At 44.9% G+C, this 22,985-nt stretch overlaps 1 protein-coding gene across 6 annotated transcripts in view; it reads right to left on the bottom strand.

Annotated features, from left to right (window-relative positions):
* The window catches only part of LOC139762731 (uncharacterized), a 52,629-nt gene that overhangs the window by 9,565 nt on the left and 20,079 nt on the right, over window positions 1-22,985 (bottom strand). For 4 of the 6 annotated variants that reach the window (XM_071687779.1, XM_071687777.1, XM_071687778.1 and 1 more), the window contains exon 1: window positions 8,458-8,574. In XM_071687779.1, coding sequence (XP_071543880.1) covers window positions 8,458-8,559 — 102 coding nt within the window. In that variant the 5' untranslated portion in view covers window positions 8,560-8,574. Of the gene's footprint in view, window positions 1-8,457; window positions 8,575-8,702; window positions 8,887-10,240; window positions 10,256-22,985 lie in introns of those variants that run through there. The other 2 variants (XR_011715817.1, XR_011715816.1) reach the window with 2 other exon arrangements.

The raw sequence follows: 22,985 nt of genomic DNA, 5'->3' as shown, positions 1-22,985 counted from the left end.
CTACCGCCAATCCATACTGCCACCACCCAAACCAAGACGGTAGTTATGCACATTACTCTCGCCTCCATCCTTCTCACCTCGTACACTCTCTTTAGGCCCCAGTGACCTACTTCCCTATTGTTCAGTCCACCAAGCTTCTCGATGAAACTCTGGACAATATACCAGGCTAGGAGGAACACGTCACCACCATCATCAACCCTCTAGCTATCGTCTCTGTACATCTGTGGCGACGCAACGTTTGGATCCCCTCCACCTCAACTCAATAATGTCAACGACTTTCATTCCTCCCAGCTTCATCTATGATTCCCTCGCCTGCTCTTCCTGTGTTTCCTCTACACTACACATGCAGAGCAGGTCACGCTACAATACCCACTGTCCCTCTTACACCATCTGTGAGGAGGTACTCAACATCTTGCTCCTCCAGACTCTCCCCAACCATCACCCGGACATCATCAGACGATCCAACAGTTCAGCAAGACGTGTCCATCACTCCCGCCGCCGCTACTTCCTGCCACCAGAGATCCCTTGTCCCCTGGGCATGTAGTCAGTCACCATTAACAAATTGAGCCAATCCCACCTGGTACAGACCGCTACCAGCCATCCTAACCACTGGAAGCACCATTACTAACCAGTCAACTATCAACGCTGTGGTTGTTTTGTTACAACTCCATTGTTTACATCATGCATACATTCTCGAGATATTTACAGTGTTTGGCAGCATTCATTTCAACTGATCGTTGATTAATAGTCATAACACACCACAGTTGTGGCTACCACCAGGTCTACACAACAAAGATCAATATTGTGGTTACACCAGCGTGTTGAATGTACGTGTTTCTCTCTTATTCCACACCTTTCCCTTCTTCCTCTTCTCCACACTCATCTTTAATCATATATTTCTCATTTACCTTTCCTTCTCTTATCTCATGCATCTTACTCTCTCACTCTGTTCCCCTAACTCACCCTCTCCCCCCACACCTTCTTCCTCTCCCCACCTCTCACATACTCTCACGCATATGTTGACATTAATCAGTCGCAAGAATAACAGCGAGGCTGGGGGTAGTTAGTGCCAACCCCCAGTCAAGATGACAGTGCAACACCCGTCCATAAGGCTCAGTATGCTCGCCACATACACACACACACACACACACGGATACATCAGCTCACAAATGAATCATACACTGACAAATACTAATGCCTTAAAGCAGACGCTTTCTTAACACACACCGTGACATATTGAGGGAGACAGCATTCTGTGTTGAGTGTGACACATACATACTGGGAGACTCACCAGTGTTCAGTGTGACACATATGTACTGGGAGACTCACCAGTGTTCAGTGTGACACATACATACTGGGACACTCACCAGTGTTCAGTGTGACACATACATACTGGGACACTCACCAGTGTTCAGTGTGACACATACATACTGGGACACTCACCAGTGCTGGAATGAAACTCATCCTCCAGTATCAAATGAGAAAGAAAATGAAAACATAACCAACAATTCCGTAGATTTTCGAGCATACGAATAAATGTGGGAAACAACGAGAAAAATGAACATTAGTAACGAGTATAAGAATCCCTAAGAAATGTTAAACTAATAATGAATATGAGAAGCAGTAACGATCAAAATGAAAAAATTAAACATTACTGAGAAACGGTATAAACAAAGAGCAAAATTTTCCCAAATCAATGAAAAGTGAAAACAAAGTTAACAGTTTACAGCGTAGTTTACACACTTTACATCACAGTTTACAGGGTATCATTTCAGTCACTGCACTTGTGAGCAGTCAGAGAGAAGCATCCACTTTCTGTTATGAATCCAGTCATGAATCACGTCTCGTCCATCCTGTCTGTCATCTACTCGGTTCTGGATCCTCGCTACTCGTCCACACAACGTCTCACTCTTACCATCTCTCCCAGACTTCCTTTCACTTGACACTCCCGGACTACCTCCTCTGGCCAAGCCTTCACAACAATCTCCACTCCTCTCATGCTCTCTCGTCCACCTTCTTTCCCTCTCACAAGTACTCGCAGTTTCATCTCTTGCCTTGTCCTCACTATCAGATGTCCTCCCTAATATTTCATACCATACTCTTCCTAGCTCCACTTACGACCCGTCTCGCCTCATTCTTCCCCTTTACTGTTTCTCTTCCTCGCCCTCCCCGGCGCCTCAGCGGACTGGTGCCTATAATAAGAAACTGCCAATAACTGGCTCATTGGTGTATGGCAGAGCTGAGGGAGGGAACCAGGGCAGGGCCGGGCCGGGGAAGGGAATGTGTGGCATCCGCCCTTTGAGCACGACTCTGTAAACCCGCCATTGGGACAAAATACATTCTCACCTCTATCACACAAGAGCTGAAGGGTTACCAAAGGCACTTCCACCCCAAGTCCATAAGGATCTATGACTCTTAGATAGACTTCCGCCTATACTACACAGGGACGCAAGTCAGTCACCAGGACTTTCGCCTCAATTTCACGTGGACAAAAGAACTTTTACGAAGTTTTCAACCTTTGGTTCTAAAAAGACCTAATGATCGCTGCAGATATTTTCATCTCTCCCACATAAGGACATAAGAACTGTTCAAATTAGGTTAATCTCTATTACACAAGAGATTAAGAGATTTCGTAGGCTAAGACCATGAGAAAGATCTTTACGTATTGCTAAATACATCGTGTTTCTTCAATAGATAATCTACAGATTTTTTGATATAAGACAATCAACACAACTATTCTCTTTCCCAGTTTTTTTTTTTATCTATGACCGACGCCTGGCTTCCCCCCAGCACCCTCGGGTCTATTACACCATCCAACATATCCACCTTCGCTCTCACAGAGAGTGACCTCCTCACCCATACACCCATCATTATGCCATGACCTTTGCCTACTCCAGGTCACATGACCACCTGCTCCCATGTCCACTCCCAGGTATCTAAAACTACTTCTTCCAGGTTCTTTCCATTCCACCTCACAGTATTCCAACCACTCTCTTCCCTGCTAAACCTCAACCTTACTTGTATTCACATCGACTCAACTTCTTCCTTTCACTCTTTCCATACTCGGACAACAGCTAGTTTCTCACTCGAATCTTCCAACAGAACCAAGTTATCAGTAAACAGCATCCGATTCACCTCCCATCCCTCAACACTTCCCCACCATCAACACCACCACCAGAACACAGGATCGCCCCTCCTTCCAAAACCCTCAGTTACCTCCCTCACCATCCCATCCATAAATATTTGACAGCCATGGTGACATCACCCGCTCTTGACCACACCCAGCTTCACTTGGAACCACTGACCCTCCCCTCTTCCTACTCGCACACACGTCTTACTCCCTCGATAAACGCTCCTCACCGCTTCTGGCGGCTTTCCTCCCACACCTGAGGGCCTCTTCTCACGCCTGGCTACCCTGAGGGCACCTTTCTGGTCCACCAGGAGAGGCTTGGCCGATCACCGCCACTACTGGGGAAGTCTAGGTACCTGGGGTAGGCGCTAAAAGGAATTTATGTTGATGCGTTAAGGCGTGGGCTTGTGGTGGAACCGTAAAGTGTTGTGGCAGGAGAGAGGCCACGTCCGTACGCCTTAGCTGCGCCGCCACAGATCAAGGAAGAATGGGATCCATCGTCGGGAGATAACATCCCTGATGGTCAGTAAGAGGCTCGGCCGCTACGAGAGAGGGGCGCAAGTGCGCGGGTGTGAGGTTTGCCATAAACTGGGAGATAACATGCCCAGCATACCCGGCAATAAGGCTCACACTCCCTACCTAACCCATGGAAATTTGTTTCTTCCCAAAGGTGAAATATGACAATTTGGAATTTGACGACTCAGGTTACTTTAACACTCATATATTCTTGTTATTCCGTAATGTTCACATAACATTATAACGAGCATTTGTTGCACATCATCTGTTTTGGTTGAAATCCGTAAGCCTACCTGAAGCAGCCACACACAGATGATCAGCTCATCATCGCTCATGACTCGTCCACATTCTTGGTAAACCCGAGATATTCCTAGATTACCTTGAGCTGCGCTCCGAGGCTAAACATGGTCTCGAGAAACTTTTAACCTCGTCGTGAGGCGTAAAATTAACATCCATACTTGACTAAAACCTGCTGTGAACACCACCTGAGAATGTCTGGTTTTTCTAGATAATATCGTGGAAATACGGTAAGGTCAACCTTGTACTGCCCCAGCATCAAGTGAAGGAGGAAGGCTGGGCTAGTGTTTCGTGTTATGATAACCTGTGATTCATGATCAATTGATCTGTTCGACTCTTATCTGGATCCATTACCGACAAAGTTGCAAGATCAAAGAGACGATACTTGACCCTCCGGTCAGGGTACACGATTAGATGGCCAGTGTTTGCCTCCTTCATGCGGACGGAAGGATGAAGACCAGTGACCAACCGGCATTCCTGAACAGGTTCAGGACTACAGTGAGTGACCAACCTCTCTGCTCGGTACCAGGAACAAGTTACAAGATCAGTGTGTCAGTATTTGAATACTCAATATTCCAAGAAAAGGACTATCCTTAATCTCTTACACCAAGTGCAGAGAGTCAGTGGCTTCGATCATTCATAAGAATGTGAAACACTGACTTCAGGGCTTCCCTGGGGTACGAAGAGGAACGTTACATATCTACTCCTCAACCCTGACGCCAGATCCACCAAAGTATTGGCAGAAGGAAATTCTTGGTCTTCCTCGTCCAGGATTGGGACACAGGAACAGTGTTTAGTTACGTTGCCTAAACCCAAGAACAGAAACGTCGAATTGTTATCTTCAGGTAAAAACGAGGTGAAATTTATAGCGCCTTATCCTGCATATGTGTCCGTATGTTAAGTATTGTCCAATGTTCAGACGAGAAGATTATTGTCTGACTGACGAGGGACCACATCTATTCTCCCAGCGGGAACACAGTCTACCTAACTTCCTCCTGATTGTGTGAAGTTGGTTAATGTCAGCGGGCGTCAGGAAGCTCCTGGTGGACACTGGCATGTTCTTACACACACACACACACACCGGGCCAGGCAGGGCAGGCGTCGTGAACACCGTAATGAGACACATAAATTTGTCAGAGATAATGGCTTGGCGGCTTCTGAGGGAACAACACACAACACTAAAAGCTGAAGGTGGAGGGTGGCCCAGAGGGTTGGGGGGGTCGTGTGTCATGGGAGGTCTGGTGGCACTGGTGGAGGGGGATGGAGGTAGGATTGCGGTCCACCTAGCTGTTCATCCTCCCCACGGGGTCAGTCAATTAACTGGGTACCTGGTTTAAGCCCAGGCAAACACGTTATTGTACATCATGTAGCAGCCAAGTAGCAAAACCATATACATGACATACACAGCTAAGTAACAACCAAGCAGCAAAATCGTGGATGTCATTCTATACAGCCACAAGCAGCGAGCAAGTGAAGGCAGGGCAACAGGTGAGCAAGGTGGAGGGAGCAGTGTTGTCGTCCTCCTGTACTGGCTATAAACACAGATAATTCTTTGTAATTATCTGATAAATTAAGATTCGCCCAACACAAGAACAACAACGAAATAAAAACAATGTTTAAAGGAGAACTTTTAATTTAAACCCCGGAAGTAGTTGTTAGGTGGTTGCCTGCATTGTGTTTAAACCGTTTTCCGAATACTTTGAATTTCCACGTTTTTGTCTTTCACAGTTCATTATCTGTTATCACATCTAGAAACGACTCGTACCGTCGTTTCCACAAACCTAAATTCATCCAGTAATAAGGTAATCATATCCGTTTAACAACCCAGAACATCTTAATCAAAACTGATCTTAATTTTAACCTTAATCTTAACCATAAACAACCAGGTTATCTGCTCAACACTTCACGGACGACGACTTGGGTGACGGGAGTCGTCCTGCCTCACCATCTCGGGTGACGATACAAGATGACCAGAGTTACGGCGCCACACGGACTCGAGGAACATTGCAGTCCAGCCTGAGTTCCGTATGAGGCTCTCAGCCGTCCACTGGAGATCACAGCTTCTTCACGATCCTGGTCTGTCCACAGGAGACCACAGCTGGTCTGTCCACAGGAGACCACAGCTGCTCTGTCCACAGGAGACCACAGCTGCTCTGTCCACAGGAGACCACAGCTGGTCTGTCCACAGGAGACCACGGCTGGTCTCCACACAAGGACACGTCCTCGTAAGAGATCAAGTCACCACACATGAAGCTGTAGGACACCAGGTCTCCATAACCAACACCGACGAGAGACGACTCGTTCACCACTCCCACCACAGAGGGAATGCTGAAGGGAAGGTCGTACACCACGCCAGTAATCTCTGTGACGTTGGTGCACCACACGTGCAGCCAACATCCCACACAACACACCACATCAACTGGAAGATACGAGGACCTACGAACGCCCTGCTGTCTGGAATGATCCGTTGCCTGAGCTGGAGTGATGTAGCCCGAACTGTCCCTACTGTATTACCTCACCGGTTTCGCTTGTTACCTCCCCCCCACCTCCCCTCCAGATCGTGGTGAGGCGCGCCATGACGATACTCCTAACTACCTCGGTAGTTTGAACAGTTCTATTAAGTTACTTGATACACACACACGCACGTTGGGCTAACACTGTATCGGATTTTACAACGTCTTACTTTTCATCGTAGTAACGGTTGTATACTGGGCCACATCCTGGTATATAGACGAACGAGTAAATCACCACTTCGTGACGAACTGTTCAAAAAGGAAAACCTCATACATCAACCTCATACATCAACCTCATACATCAACCTCATACATCAAACACGTTTTGAGAAAGTGAAAGTTTCAGTTGATGTTGTGGTTGTTAATATGAAGCCACACCCACACGTGTCCCTGGACACCACGTATGTCCCTACCTGTCACACAACACCAGCCTGCACGATGCTTCATGACCCAACCTTCACGATGCTTCATGACCCAACCTGCACGATGCTTCATGACCCAACCTGCACGATACTTTACTTCCTGACCACAATGAAGAACTCTGCTTCCTGCTGCTCCCATGTCCCCTCCACCCGGCGTGTCACCAAGTAACCAACTTCACCTTATTACATGACGGAAGCAAGACACGCAGTAAAGAATCTATACAAAACCTTATCATTATCGAGTTATGATTATCAACTGTTATCTTTGCTGTTGTTAGTAGCATCAGAGGGTGGGTGGGGGGGGGATGACCACAAGAGTGGAGTGTGGGGGTCAGCGTCCCCCTGCACAAGGGAGTGGAGGAGGGGGTCTGTCCCCCCCCCCCCCCACACACACAACAAATGGTGGGACAGGTGTTGGATGGAGGTGAGGGCGGCGGGTCAACCCCGCTACTCCTATTGTTGTTCCCCCAGGAATGTGTACACCACTGCCACGGAAATACTCCGAAAAACAACATTACCTCCTAATATATATATATATATATATATATATATATATATATATATATCAACCAAATACGTCATCAGCTGAACAGTTCGCTGGTTTGATGGGTCGACAAGTAAGTAGGTAGTTTAGGGCGACATGTCTTCATCACCTCACAAACTCTGGATAAACCCTACGTGTGTGTGTGTGTGTGTGTGTGTTATCGACATACTTTTGTACAAGTTGATTTCGATATACTTTCAGCCCAGGCAAGCAGTTATATCTACCGTTACTGGTATGTTAGACCAGTCACATGTAATACGTAAAATATGCTACAGCCTTGAAGTTTAACTTGACCCAAATTGGAAGGTATATTGTTGTATAAGACACACACACACACACACACAGGGCGTGCGTCCATGTGGTATGCGAGACAAGTCTGAAGATGTGGTGGTCTTCACTTCCCGGGTGAGGTGCACTCAGCCAAGCATGGACACAACCCAGGCAACAGTTACCGCCAGCAGACCTGTAACACTCGGACACGAACACCCTCGACAACTGCCCACGTCAATTACCCTCACTCGCTGCCCACGACAACTGCTCACGCCATGTACCCATGCCAGCTGCCCATGACTGGTACCCATGCCAGCTGCCCATGACTGGTACCCATGCCAGCTGCCTATGACTGGTACCCGTGCCAGCTACCTATGACTGGTACCCGTGCCAGCTACCTACGACTGCCTATGCCTGGTACCAGTGCCAGCTGCCCATACCTGGTACCCGTACCAGCTGCCTATGACTGCCCATACCTGGTACCCGTACCAGATGCCTATGACTGCCAATACCTGGTACCCGTACCAGATGCCTATGACTGCCCATACCTGGTACCCTAACCAGATGCCTATGACTGCCAATACCTGGTACCCGTACCAGATGCCTATGACTGCCAATACCTGGTACCCGTACCAGCTGCCTATGACTGCCCATGCCTGGTACCCGTACCAGCTGCCTATGACATCCCATGCCTGGTACCCGTACCAGCTGCCCATCTCAGGGAACCACTGGTTATATCCACCAAACACTGCCCAACACAGTTACCTCTGAAATTGTTCCGCACAAACGCCACCATTTCAAGCGTTGCTCTGTATTGGCGAGACGCATGCGCACTACGTCAACACATACCCACCCCAACTCCGCCATAACTGACCACCACCACACCCACAACCACCAATCCCATGGTATCTACCACACCAACCACAACACGAGTGGCCCACAACTTTGCTAAATATGATATACCTGGTGACACTTCATATATGATATACCTGGTGACACTTCATAGTTACCTGGTAGTATAATGGTCTTGTTCTTGCAGGAGTGGCTGGTCACGGGTGTTCCGAGGTCGGTGTCTGGTGAGGTAGTGGCCGGCTCAGCACATGGACGCATCACATACTAAGGCAGGAAGGAACCCGCTTGCTTATACCATTAATGAAAACGTGAGCTCCGATAACTCGTCGTACAGCGCCATCTCTTGATTCCAAGCAAAACTAGCATGTTAGTTTTGAGAATAGACGAAGTTGTTTGAAATTCAGATAAATATGATCCTTAGAATATGAATATCATTCATATGCATCTAAAACCACATATATATATATATATATATATATATATATATATATATATATATATATATATATATATATATATATATATATATATATATATATATATATATATATGGTGTGTGTGTGCTTCCTTATATCATGAATTACTTTAATATATTTATCTATAAAAATTTTATATATTCTTGATTACGTACTGCATATTCTATTTTCAAATTCATGAAACCTTTATCAGTGATGAAGCCATGTAAAGTCAGTAGAGTAATATGTTATCTGTTTATTGATTGTTATCACAGTAGTTAGCGTAAGACAGGATAACAGAAGCCTGGGACTGACAACAGTGCATGTATTGTGCCATAACTCTGAGAGACGTTGTAAAAACATCAGCCTACAACATCAGGCTACAACATCAGGCTACAACATCAGCCTACAACATCAGCCTACAACATCAGGCTACAACATCAGCCTACAACATCAGCCTACAACATCAGGCTACAACATCAGGCTACAACATCAGCCTACAACATCAGGCTACAACATCAGGCTACAACATCAGCTTACAACATCAGGCTACAACATCAAGCTACAACATCAGGCTACAACATCAGGCTACAACATCAGGCTACAACATCAGCCTACAACATCAGGCTACAACATCAGCCTACAACATTAGGCTACAACATCAGGCTACAACATCAGGCCACAACATTAACCTACAACATCAGCCTACAACATCAGGCTACAACATCAGGCTACAACATCACTCTACAACATCAGGCTACAACATCAGGCTACAACATCAGGCTACAACATCAGCCTACAACATCAGGCTACAACATCAGCCTACAACATTAGGCTACAACATCAGGCTACAACATCAGGCCACAACATTAACCTACAACATCAGCCTACAACATCAGGCTACAACATCAGGCTACAACATCACTCTACAACATCAGGCTACAACATCAGGCTACAGTAGGCAAGTTTGCAAAGGAAAATTGTGCATTGTAAATTGGAGAAATTATGAATACACAGTGAAGTCTTCACACATGAAATTATGCAACGCCTTATACATGAAAATAAGTAAAATGAACAAAATAGAATGCCCAGAAATCCAACGATACATGCACAAATTCACAAATGCACACATTCAAATTTACATATTGCCCACACACTATCATAAACAAATATAACACAAATCTAAAAACAAACTAGCGAAGAAATGTTATTTGTTGACACACATATAGAGTCATCCATACCTTTCCTTAACCTCTTGAATAACATGATGAACAAGTTCTGGCTATCTTTATGTGTTGTTACAGTGCACACAGCTGACGTCATCCGTTCATCTCGACGCTTCTCAATTCTTGTGGTAAAGTTCATGTAAACAAACAGACGACTAAAGCAATGGTAATTAGCGCCATCTGTTGACCCCACGCAGAATTAAAGTAACCTGTGGTCGTCACGAGTGTTTCATCCCGCTTTCCTGTTTGTCTTACATTAGGTAGTCAGGTTGAGACGAGGGATTACCTCGTTGGTACTGACTATTTAAAACGTTCTCATGAATACGCGTTCTGCGGTCTGGCTTCGTCTTGCCTATATACAAAGCATCACATGTGTTGTGCTTGTATGTAGGTGACGACCGCACCTCCGTACGTATATCATCCTTGAACTTGAAAAATGATTACATTGTATATCTTGCATCAGGAACTGCTCTGGTGTTAACTTGCGTGTAAAACACACGGAATGATATTCATCGCTGGCGTATGAGAACCCCAGGGAATATGGCATAGATAGCCAGGGATGAAAACTTACTAACTTTCTAGGAAGTGATGGGACAGATAATATGTGTAGGTTAGGGTTCGAATCTCCTCCTGATCATATTTACTTAAGAAGAAAGTTCTGAATTCCCACACTTGTCTGAGAGATGCGCAGGAATGGTACCCATACAAGGAACCTACACTCACGATGTTTTCTTAATCCTTTATCAAATTATAGTCAACAGCCTGAGGACTAGGCTGGCTAGCATAGCCTTGTCTAGCGATTAGTTTGAATAATACTGAAGGAAATTTCTAATACACTTAGATATCTGTCTTGACCACAACAGTTCATGAAGATATCATGAGTGGTCAAGACTGACTGATGTGACCAGTTACGTTGTCTGGGGAAGCTTAGTAAAGGTGACAATAATTTTCTGAGTTTTGGAAATTAGTTGTTTTCTGAAGGTAAGTTGAACACAACATCATCAACAGAGACTCGCACACCTTCACTGTCATGTTCTAAGACAGCGGTGAAAGTGACATTATTTCGGAAGACCAGCACACCTTCACCATCATATTCTGAGGCAAGTGTGAAGGCAACATAATCAAGGAAGAAAAGTGCCGTCATGTTCGGAAGCTAATGTGAAAGTTACATCTTCCAGAGAAACTACACTTTCACTTAGAGAGAGAGAGAGATACATATCGAGACCTTGCCTACCAGCAACCAGTTTACCTTTGTATATACAACAACAATTTCTCGATGATTCATGGACGAGATAACCATAAAATGTTTAATTTGAGCAATACCTCAGTAAGCTGGTGTTGTCATATCATAACGATAGCTGGCCCTCTGGCGTTGGGTAGGGACAACATCGGTTCAAGTCTGGAACTTTAGAGTGGCACTGTAAGCTGTCACTCCAGACCTTCACTCTAGGTTATCACTTCAGACCTTCACTCTTGGTTATCACTTCAGACCTTCACTCTTGGTTATCACTTCAGACCTTCACTCTTGGTTATCACTTCAGGTCATCACTCTAGGCTATCACCTTTGGCTGTCATTTGCACTTCAGGCCTGTGGGGAACACGCTTCACGTAAACAAAGTGGTAATGAAGTGCCGTTAGCCGCCGTAACTCATGTTAACGGCCGGGGTTTTCGCTTTTATGTCGACATTCCCGCATTTTATTGACCTCAGGGTATGTGTGATAAAAGACAAGTATTTGAGCATGGTAATTACATCTCTTTATTGGCATTAAATTAGACCAGCGAGGGAGGCTCCGTGTTCTCCTCTTTCTGAGTTCAGACGAGTTAATCAAGCGAGAGACTGGTCACAGTGACTCCAGGGGCACGCCCAGCCCACGCCCGACCCTACCCACGTCTGGTTCTACCCATATCCAGTCCTACCTACGCCTGGCCTGACCTACAACAGACCTTACCCAAGTCTGGACCTAACCACCCCCAACCCCATATACCCACGCCTCCCAGACCTACTCTAGTGGGCGCTGAGATATGAAAACAAGAACCGGCCAAGGGAGACCCTGGCCAGGCCAGACACGGACCAGGCCAGACACAAACCAGGCCTACCCCTGACCAGGACAGACACAGACCAGGCCTTCCCCTGACCAGACCAGACACAGACCAGGCCTTCCCCTGACCAGGAAAGACACGGACCAGGCCTTCCTCTAACCAGACCAGAGACAGACCAGGCCTTCCCCTGACCAGGACAGAAAGAGACCAGCCCTTCTCTTGACCAGGACAGACACGGACCGGGCCCTCCCCTCATGCTCCACTTCTATCATGAACCAAAACACACAACCATCCACCTCCTCCTCAACACGTCACTCACCCGGTGGCTCGTGTTATTGTCACCTTAGTTGCTGGCGCGACCAACACGCCCCTGTCACGCGGTCCTCCTGATATTCACAACCTCCTGACGGAGGTGTCAGCGTACCAACGGCCGGGCATGTTGCCTTCACGTGTGAGGGAGAGTTTGTCCTCTAGCGTCATAATCCCTGTCATGGATCTGACGAGGACATGAGTCTGCATGACAATAGCCGGTACTATAGTCGTGCATGACGCATAAAGAGCCAATAGACGTTAGATTTAATCATGACACTTGTCTCATGTGATGGATGTAGTGATGAATGAGTCAACAAGCACAGTCACAGGAGCCGATCATGACGTTCATCATGCAGGACAACTGTGCACGACACGCGTCATTTTCCATTATTTCCTCGAAGATCTTACTGTATATTCTGCCACCAAAGGGTCACCGCTGCGCTCCTGACGGTGCCACTGGAGGCAGACCCAGTGTGCCCCCTCTGGTCTACAGGTTTAACTGCCACACGACATCGCCAGCTCGACCCTCGCCCCTCTGTAAACAAACCTCAGGACGAAGGTTCCTTCCGAAAGAAAAAACTAATTTGGTTTGCAGGAGTTCGGTTCTAGACGGACATTTTATTGAGTAATTTTAGTGCTGCGGAATTTTAATTAGCATCTTGAAGTTTCCATAAGACAAGAGAGTGTTTTATGGGGGGGAAATAAACCTTGTTTCTCATTACAGGAAATAATGTGATTGTAAAAACTACGGTTCGCTTCCTCATTGTTTACCGGGTGCCGATGGAGGAGATACGTGGAGGACAGAAGCAAACTGTTATCTGTTATCTCCAGGTATGCCACACACACACACACACACACACACACACACACACACACACACACACACATTACCATCCTACCAGTACGTACGACAAAGCACCAGCAGGTAGCGGCGACCGTGGGTCTTGCTTGATGGATTACGCTGCTGGTCTCTGCGTCCAGACTCGTTACGCAGTGATCAGTCTTGGTACATCTGAGGCAGAGATGCAATTATGTTTGTTTCCTCAGTACACCAGACACACACACACACACACACACACACACACACACACACACACACACACCAACACTCCCTCATAGATGACACGGGCTGTCATCAGACCCTGATCAGTATAAGACATTACTGCCAGTTTAGTTTCTAGTTTAAGAATCCTCCCATTCTCAATTCCATTTAGGTTATATTCACCAATTTACCTTCCAGTTTAAAAGCCTTCGTCAGTTTCTAATTGTTTGAAAAAAAAATCTTAGCAATTTTCGATCCCAGTTTGATCGCCGTCTCTGATTCTTCTGCTTTTCCAAACTTCTGAATGATTCGTTATAGTTTACAGAACTCCAAAGATTCATTTCCAACTTAGAAATCTACGCTGATTCGCTTCCAACTTCCAATACCCTCATAACCAATCTACTCCAACTCACTGTCGCTCATTGTCCCTAGAAACTCTGGATTTGACCAAATTCACATTTCCAGGAGAAATCAGAGAAATGTGTTACTAAAGTTCAAGATAATATTTCCTTTTACTGAGTAACTCTGGCACATCTGCCTGGAATAAGTGTATTGATTTATGAGAGTTATACAACAGTTATATTAGCAAACAGTAATGAGTTGTAGATATACACATTAATCTATGATGATGATTTGAGTACACATGTTGTTGTTCTATAAAGCAGGACGTTGTTTTGTCGTAATGAGTTAACACTGTAGTTTACTGTCACACTGTGTGAAGCAACATACCAGTGTTACTGTCGCACTGCGAGGAAAAAGACAGTAGTTTTACTGTAACACTGTGTGGGCTAATGAACTACTGTCAGTGCCATACTATGTGGAGCAACACACTAATATTACTGTCACACTGTGTGGCTAACACACTGTTGTTACTGCCATATTATGTGGGACAACACACTCATGTTACGACTGTCACACCCTATGGAGCAACAAACCCCTTGTGTTAGCATTACACACGACACAGGAGTGTGACAGTCACCTGCAACACAGACAGACTACGAACAACACTAACTCCAGTGTTTAGACATTCTTCTTTGATGGTAACACTGTTTTAACTTACTGCTATTTCGTCTCCATTTCTCTACACTGCAGGGGACCGACCGATGCCCCTCACACCATTAGATAATGGAAGGCGTTCCTCCCACAATGTATCTGAAGATAACTCCTTACCATTAGCTGTGTCTGAGGTCATGCGTTAAGGACAGGACACGGTAAGATCTGTGGGATGGAAGAGAAGTCCCTCACAGGAAAGATCCCCATGTCCTGGCCTCCTCATGTATCCCTCCATGGATCCTACGTAGTGAGAGTATTCATACAAATGTGTCATCCATCAACTCAGTGTGTCATCTTCCATGATCTTCATCATGTTGTGTATCATCCTGGGGAAGATGTGTGATGAACGTTTGGTGGAGGATCAGACAGCCAGCGGGTCTGCCATGGTCGCCTGAAGGTCTCTCACGTCCGGGGGTCGCGCGTCCCCGAACTGAATCTGTCCGGAAATTTGGCTTCACCCAGACGGGCCGCTGGTCCGTGAGGCACTCCACATCTCCCGGTTTTAATGGGATAATTCATCCACTTTCTACCTGGCTGTTTGATATATTTGGAACACAACTCGAACTTGAGGGATCAAGTTGCTCTAAAAAACTAAACATCACATTGCCTCCGAGTGCCCTGTACGACCTGACGTGTTGCTTCTGCTGTAATGTGTGGAGCAAAAAAGTTTAATGTCCCCAGAAACATGAGGCAGGAGTGTCAGCTGAGAAGTCAGGTGTCTGACAACAACTGGTCAGCAGCCAGAGGGGGCTGACGTTGGTGTGGTTTATTTTGGTGGTGATTCAAGCTAATGTCGTGCGTGTATATGTGTGTCAGCAATATTCATGATTATCAACAGTTGAAATTGGATTATTTATCTGAACTAAGATACGGGGGGAGTGGGAGTCCCGTCTAAACCGACAGACACCAGGGGGACCAACACATTGGTCCCTGAGCCTCTCTGTAAAGGCTCTGAAACGGCCCTATCATGAGGTCTGTCGACGGTAACAGGCTGGGCGTCATGGGCGAAGGTAGGTATCAGAACTGGACTACATTGGTTCTTCAAGGAGGACCAACGTAGAGATAATTTCCCACGTGGTTTTCATGTGATGCTCAAGGAGAACTATCGTTAAGAATCTTCATGGTTATTATGTGATCTTCCACGCTGGCCATCACACAGCTCACTATGATCCTGAAGGAGAGCCATCTAAAAGGTCATTTTTATCACTACTCAAATTTGGTCTTTAAGATGGCTCGTACAAGTCCCTGATATCCTTCAAGTAAAGCCAACATAAAGGTCAGTCAAGTTCAGACATCAAACATGAGGAGCACAGACATCACCGAGAGCTGTTAGACTTCGTGAACTGTTCCTGCCAGCTAATTCTACCCCGCGTCTCCCAGTGTGTTCCTCCCAGATACAAGTAACTTTCACCCACACACTCGACCGTCACTATCTCAAGCACCAATGCAAAGGTGGAGGATTCATTTGTGTTTAATTACCCCTGCAAAGTGATTATAAATAAGATAACACACTATAACAACACAGTGTTTACGACTTGGCCTCAGGAAGGTGTTATATCCAGCAAATCATTGAGTTTAATGGCACGTTTCTCGCAGGAATGACACGCCACTAGCAACTGGTCGTAAAATTTAGCTCTCGATATACCATTGAAACATTCGGAAACTCGGTATATTTATCTTTCAGCTTTACTCTTCAAGTCTCTCAGGATAATAGGTGGGGCACTGGGCTAAAATTCTTTAGCGGGGATTAAGTGCTGGCCCCGCGGGCTGCTGCCTCCTACTGTGCCTTTAATCGCTGACAACTTGGCTTATATCCATCCCGAGGCTTTCGCCACGGTCTTGCTCTCAGTTACCAGGTTCCTGGCCTTGCTTGGCTTCACAGGTAGAAGACGGAGTATCCCCTACTCTGACCTGGGATTCATCTATGTCGGGATATTCCAACGTCGGTGCCTCCCTAACTTATGAACCTCTCGAGCTTAAAATCTATCCATCTTGGATCCTGTTCAGTTTATACTAAAATTGTTTTTTCTAATGAACACAGGAAAATATTCTTCCCCAGTCTGACATGGATCGAGCGTTTGATATCTTGTTGGTAACCATGATGTTGACAACATGAGTCATAACAACACATTGTGATGATGGATGCAATAAACAGCGGCTGTATAAGAAGGGGTAAGTAACCCAGGCAGTGTGAAGCGGCAGTTTGCTGACTACTGATGATGTCCACAAAATTGGAATGAGGTTGTACTTGTAGTTGTGTGTACCGGCTCGATGTGGTTGTGGTACCGAACTACAACTGGTGACGAGAGATGTGTCAGCAGGAGGTGGTGGTAACAAGGATGAAGCAGTACCTTCTTCCCGAACTGTAGGATGAGGTCCAGTCTGTCTGTCTGTTTGTATATCACCCACAGATGGTTGGCATTATCAAGTTCACCAACTGAACAATGACTGAATACACTTAAGCTGTGTGATGATGCCAGAGGTCATGAGGTCAATTAGAACTGGCACTGGTGAGTTTCGTGACCAATTGCAGCCCATGTTCTTAGAATGCATGAGAATAAAATCTCACTGCTTGATTGATAGCAGTAAAGTGTCATTAGTGTTAGTTGTTGATAGGTATCAATGTATGAATATTTTGTTAATATACAATATTTTCTCTCATTTGCCGCTCTAATTACCCAGCCTATCACTTTTGCCTTCTCTTCATAACATTTACTACGTGAGTTTCTCCATATAATCCATCAAAACATGTTATTATCAGTAACTGGATAACTAAACTCAGGCATCGTGTTGTGGTTTTGTTTCTGATCCTACTGGTCGTATCCTGGTATTGCTGTGATGTGAGGGTATTACAGGTGTATATATCCAACAAGCACTTCACAATCAGGTCTTACCATATGGCCAGATGTTCTGTTAAGCCCCGAGTTTGTCAATGGAATTTCATGGTGCCTCTCTGAGGTAGCGAGAATATTTCAGCTGTGATAAATAAAGAGATCGTTTATATTTAAGGAACTGACCCATGTTTTCGTCGTATCAGAAGTTGAAAGAGAATAGCTAATTACACGTCAGGGAAGCATGCCAAGGAATTCAGTGTGGCTAATACCCACAGCAGCTGGGCACGTAATTCAATGTAATTTATGGACAAGATTCAAGTGCTGGTGCGCTAATGGTGGAGGCAAAGAGACGAGCGCTTGTGTGAGCCCAGGGGAGACATGTCCTCCGTCTTGCTCGACCAGGTAATGGAGACTGTTTATTCACGCAACATAAATATGAATTAACAATAGCGAGTGTACCGGACACAGATCCATGGCAAGGAGCGAGGAAGCAGACTCGGTCCTAATGAAATACTTGGGCAGATATTTCTGTAAAACAAAAACAGTTTGACCTATTGAGCACGACCGACGGTACGACCCCCAAGCAAAGTAGTGCGCTTCCTGGGTGTGATGGCCTGATCTCTGACCTGATCGCTGAGTTAGATCAGGTCAAAAGCGACGCCATCGTATTCAATGATCATATAGTCAGACATGAGGGTTAATGCCAGTGTGAGGTTCACGTTGGTGGCCCTGTGTGTGGCTGAGATGGCCACATCTGGTGTCCCTGACTGCGGCCATATCACTGTCCCTCACTTGGGCCACATAAGGTGGCCCTCAATAAGGTCGCACTTGGTGTCCCTCGCCGTAGCCAAAACTAGCGTCCTCCACTGAGGCCACACCAGGTGTCCATCAATTTGGCCACACCGCATTACAACGCCACACTATGTGGCCATCTCGCCCCAGGCAGTGTGGTACATTCTTGGCAAAGATCCTGGCTGCCCACCCTGGTGCTGGGGGGAGGGGGGGTGAGTGGTAGCCAGACCTGGCCCTCGGGCAGGACGCGCGGCGGATCAGGACGCTCTCCAGATAATGTTTTGTTGTGACGTTCACCGTAACAAATGGAAACTCAAGCAACTGACCAACGTAAACACGAAGGAAAATTGTCCAAAGTGGCAACATCTTCCCGAAATTAGTTCAGTCTTGTGAACCAGACTGAAGATGGTATGGCCTTGTGTGTGTACAGCTATGCCCGTAACACCTGTGAGTTTGATGCCGTAACACCTGCAGGATGAACGCCGTGCAGGTGAAGTGCAGTGTGTATGGTAATCACTGATCAACTCATGGCAGATGGATCGTCTCACCATTAAGTCTTGATGGTAAATAATTATCCTATATATGCTCTAATACTTAATGTTCGATCACATCAGTATTTAACTGATGATAATTCCTCCCACAGTAATCTGTTTCACCGTTAATTCTGCCGATTACACGACTTTTCCTCAGGCTTACCAAAGTGAACTACAGAGGAAAGTCGTGTAACAGGTGACAAGCTCAGCTGCTGGCAGACAGTAATGGTACATAGGAAAGCCAGTGAGCAGAGGACCTGATGGTTTATGATCAGGTTATCCGGTGGAGGATGGTCATGGTGGCCTATTGTTCTCATCAATATAGGAGACAGGATAGTAAAACAGGAGTCCAGTACCCCCTCCACTACGGATGGAGACATGATAGTAAAGCAGAAGGTTCCTCCCCATCCGCCATTGTGGATGTAGACATGATTAGAAAGCAGAAGGCTCTTCGCCACCCTAACTCCCTCTGGTATGTTAGCCAGCAGAGAAATAGCTATGGAGTACCATGCGGTAGAGTATAATAACAAGGATATTTCAGAAGAAAGATTAATTGGAAAAGTCATTTGGATGTAATCACTTCCACTAAAGCAATAGCTTATCAGCTAATCTAAAAAAGAATCAGAAACTGAAATAGTTACAAATCACTCCGTCATTCTTGAAAAGGCTTGTTCACTGACAAATGATATCAAGTATTTATATCGTTATTGATAAGTCTTTGCTGTGACAATATCTGATGGTTGTTCGTTCCAGTGTTGTCTGCTGAGGAAACTTCCCATCATTTGTGTTACGTCCACTTCCCTACACCTGTGTGTTACGTCCACTTCCCTTCACCTGTGTGTTACGTCCACTTCCCCTTACCCGATACCATTGTTTCTGGCCAGTGGAACCGTAGTGTCTTTGAGGTTTGGACCTACTCAGTGCCAAGGCTCGTAAAGCCGTCAGTGTTGAGGTATATCGACCAACCAATACACAACAACACTTTCATTATGTATTAAGGATTATTCTTGAACCAGTTTATATGTAGCCCAACATAACTCACTCACATGCTCAGACGACATATTGATATTACCGAAATTATTCAGCGTTTCGAAAACTTGTCTCAGACCTCCTCGGATTTTATCTTTTTTGATAACATTACTAACTTTTGAATCTTTCTCCATATAACATTTCTCAGCGACAAAATTATTCCTTTCTTTTGCGTACTTAGTTCTAAATTCCTCTATATTCATGATGATGTTTAGAAGCCAGAACGGAATAGCGTAATTTAGATGGGGCGTGACTAAGGTGTTATAGGGTTCTGTTATTCGTCTTTCATTTTCAGTTTATATTTCTCTCAGTGAAGCCTGATGTTGTTTACTTTATCTTCTATTGTTTTCTGTATTGTTACTGATCATCACTGCATGGCTGTGATCATGGTTCTCCACCACTGGATGATCCTGTTCAACATTTCTGTCACCGAAACACATTACGTTGCTTTGAACTACTCTGACGTCACGCTCATCAGGTAAGGGTAAGTCTGCGGGATAATCCCGTCACGATTCATTAAGGGCAGATGATGCCAATCGCACCTGAGTGCCAGCTTCACCTGATTGCCAGTCTCACCTTACTGAGTGTCAGCCTCACCTGAGAGCCAGCCCTCCTGACTAACGACAGAGGAAATCTTTTGTTGGTGTTCGACGTGGAGGTGGCTGAGGCCGGGAACCTCCTCTCGTGCAGCGAGTGTCATGGGAGCGGGATGGCCAGGCTGGACCCAGCAGGGCAGGAGTTGTGTCCTCATGAATGAAGATCACGGTCATATTCGTCACCATCGTGTGCGTACTCATGAATGACTGACGTAAACATCATTACTCACTCTTGCGGGAAATGATGAGTATCACTGCCGGCGTGACAAGCTCGTGACTCACCATCCTCACCTTCAAGGCTGAGGGAATTAATTGGTGTTGCCAGGGTATAGCCGCGGGCCTGGCATAGCCTGAATATTGCAATGTAAGCGAGCAGAGGCCGCTATGCCACGGCTATGCCGCCGGACTGCCAGGTATCCACGTGTATCGCCCTCAGGTGTGAGGCTACGATCCTCACCTGCTCCCTAACCACGTGTTCATTGTTTACATCGTGGTCAGGCGACCCTGCCGTGCGACACGTTTGCGACAAGTCCCAGACCTTGACTAAGAGTTCTTACTGCTCTGACTGACCCTTGCACGCCGCTGGAGGAAGAAATATAAGACGCTTCTGTTGTGGGAGTTGCGCCTCTTGCAACTTAGAACATTACAGAGACAGACAGTAGAGACTGTGAGGTAATCGTCGCCCTCAGGATATCTTCAAGAGCTAAAGCACTAGAGAGCAACTCTGGTTGTCTTCATTGTTTTCCTGGAGTGACTGGCGGCTTCGAATTGGTAGTCAGGATGGACTCTGTGTCATTAGTCATACAAGTCAATAGGCAAGCACACAAGCTGCCTTACTCATGCATCATAAACCAAAATTATGAATATGTAAACGATTATTGTTATTGTTATCATCATCATTATTATTATCATTGTTATTATCATTATTATATCATTATTATTATCATTATTATCATTATTATCATTATTACTATTATTATCATTATGATTATTATTATTACTATTATCATTGTTATCATAATTATTATTATTATTTTCATTATCATTATTACTATATTATCGTTATCATTATCATTATTTCTATTGTTATTTTAGGATCAGGGTGTGCTGAAAATGGTTCGGACATGTCAAGAGGATGAATGCGGAGTGGATGATTAAGAGGATATGTATATGTAGGAAGCGAAGGGAACAAGGAGGAGGGCGGGAGGCTAAGGAAGAGGTGGGGGATGGTGGGAAACATGCTTTGAGTTACCCAGGTTCGAGCATGCAGGAGGGTGTGAGGCGTGCATGGGACAGAGGAAAATGGAGTGATGTGGTACACATGGGGTGACGTGTTGTCTAAGGGTTAAACCAGGGCATATGAAGCGGCGAAGGGAAACCACGGGAAGGTGCGTGGGCTTGGCTGTAGGTAGGTGGTTCTGGTGTCAGTGTATTGTACGAGACAACGTGAGTGTAGATGTTGGCAAATGAGCGCCGTTTTTCCGTGTCTTCTTAGCACTTCCGGGAGAAACGGTGAACAGGTATAAACAAATGATCATCCTCATGATTGACATCTTAGTCACTTTCATGTCATATTCATAACATTATCGTTATAACTTTCCTTATGTGACAGTGAAACAAGAGACACGCACACCAGACCAGGAGGGTACATAACAATAATTTATTCTAAAAGTGTTTTATAGTCAAGATAATGTGGACACGAGAGCCAGAGCAGCAGGTCTGCGTCACCAGCGACTGCTCCATCACCTGCCACAAGAGACACATCACCACGTACTATACCAACACTTCACGAGACAGTGTAGGTACAGTGTACCGCAAGTACCACGTACCGCTGCCAGAGGCTGCACCATGAGAGCTTATTAAGACGAGAGTTCTGGCAGTTCACCAGCTTTATTGGTCATTACTGGCCAGCTTGACTGGGCTTTATTGTGTCTTGCTAACAGGCCTTCGTACTCACCTCTCCTGCTAGTATTTGTGGTACTACAGCTGAATGATAATGATAATAATAATAATGGTGATAATAATGATGATAATAATGATGATAATAATGATAATGATAATAATGATAATAATGATAATGATCATAATAATGATGATAATAATGATGATAATAATGATAATGATAATAATAATAATGATGATAATAATGATGATAATAATGATAATGATAATAATGATAATAATGATAATGATCATAATAATGATGATAATAATGATGATAATAATGATAATGATAACAATAAAACTAATAATGATAATAATGATAATGATAATAATGATAATGATAATAATGATAATGATGATAATAATGATGATAATAATGATAATGATAACAATAAAACTAATAATGATAATAATAATAATGATAATAATGATAATGATAATAATGATAATGATAATAATGATGATGATAATAATGATGATAATAATGATAATGATAATGATGATAATAATAATAATGATCATAATAATGATGATAATAATGATGATAATAATGATAATGATAATAATGATAATGATGATAATAA

This window comes from Panulirus ornatus, chromosome 44 (genome assembly GCF_036320965.1).
Source record: "Panulirus ornatus isolate Po-2019 chromosome 44, ASM3632096v1, whole genome shotgun sequence".
NCBI lineage: Eukaryota > Metazoa > Arthropoda > Malacostraca > Decapoda > Palinuridae > Panulirus > Panulirus ornatus.
Note: the sequence above shows the minus strand (reverse complement) of the source record. Positions and strands in the feature narration are given on the sequence as shown.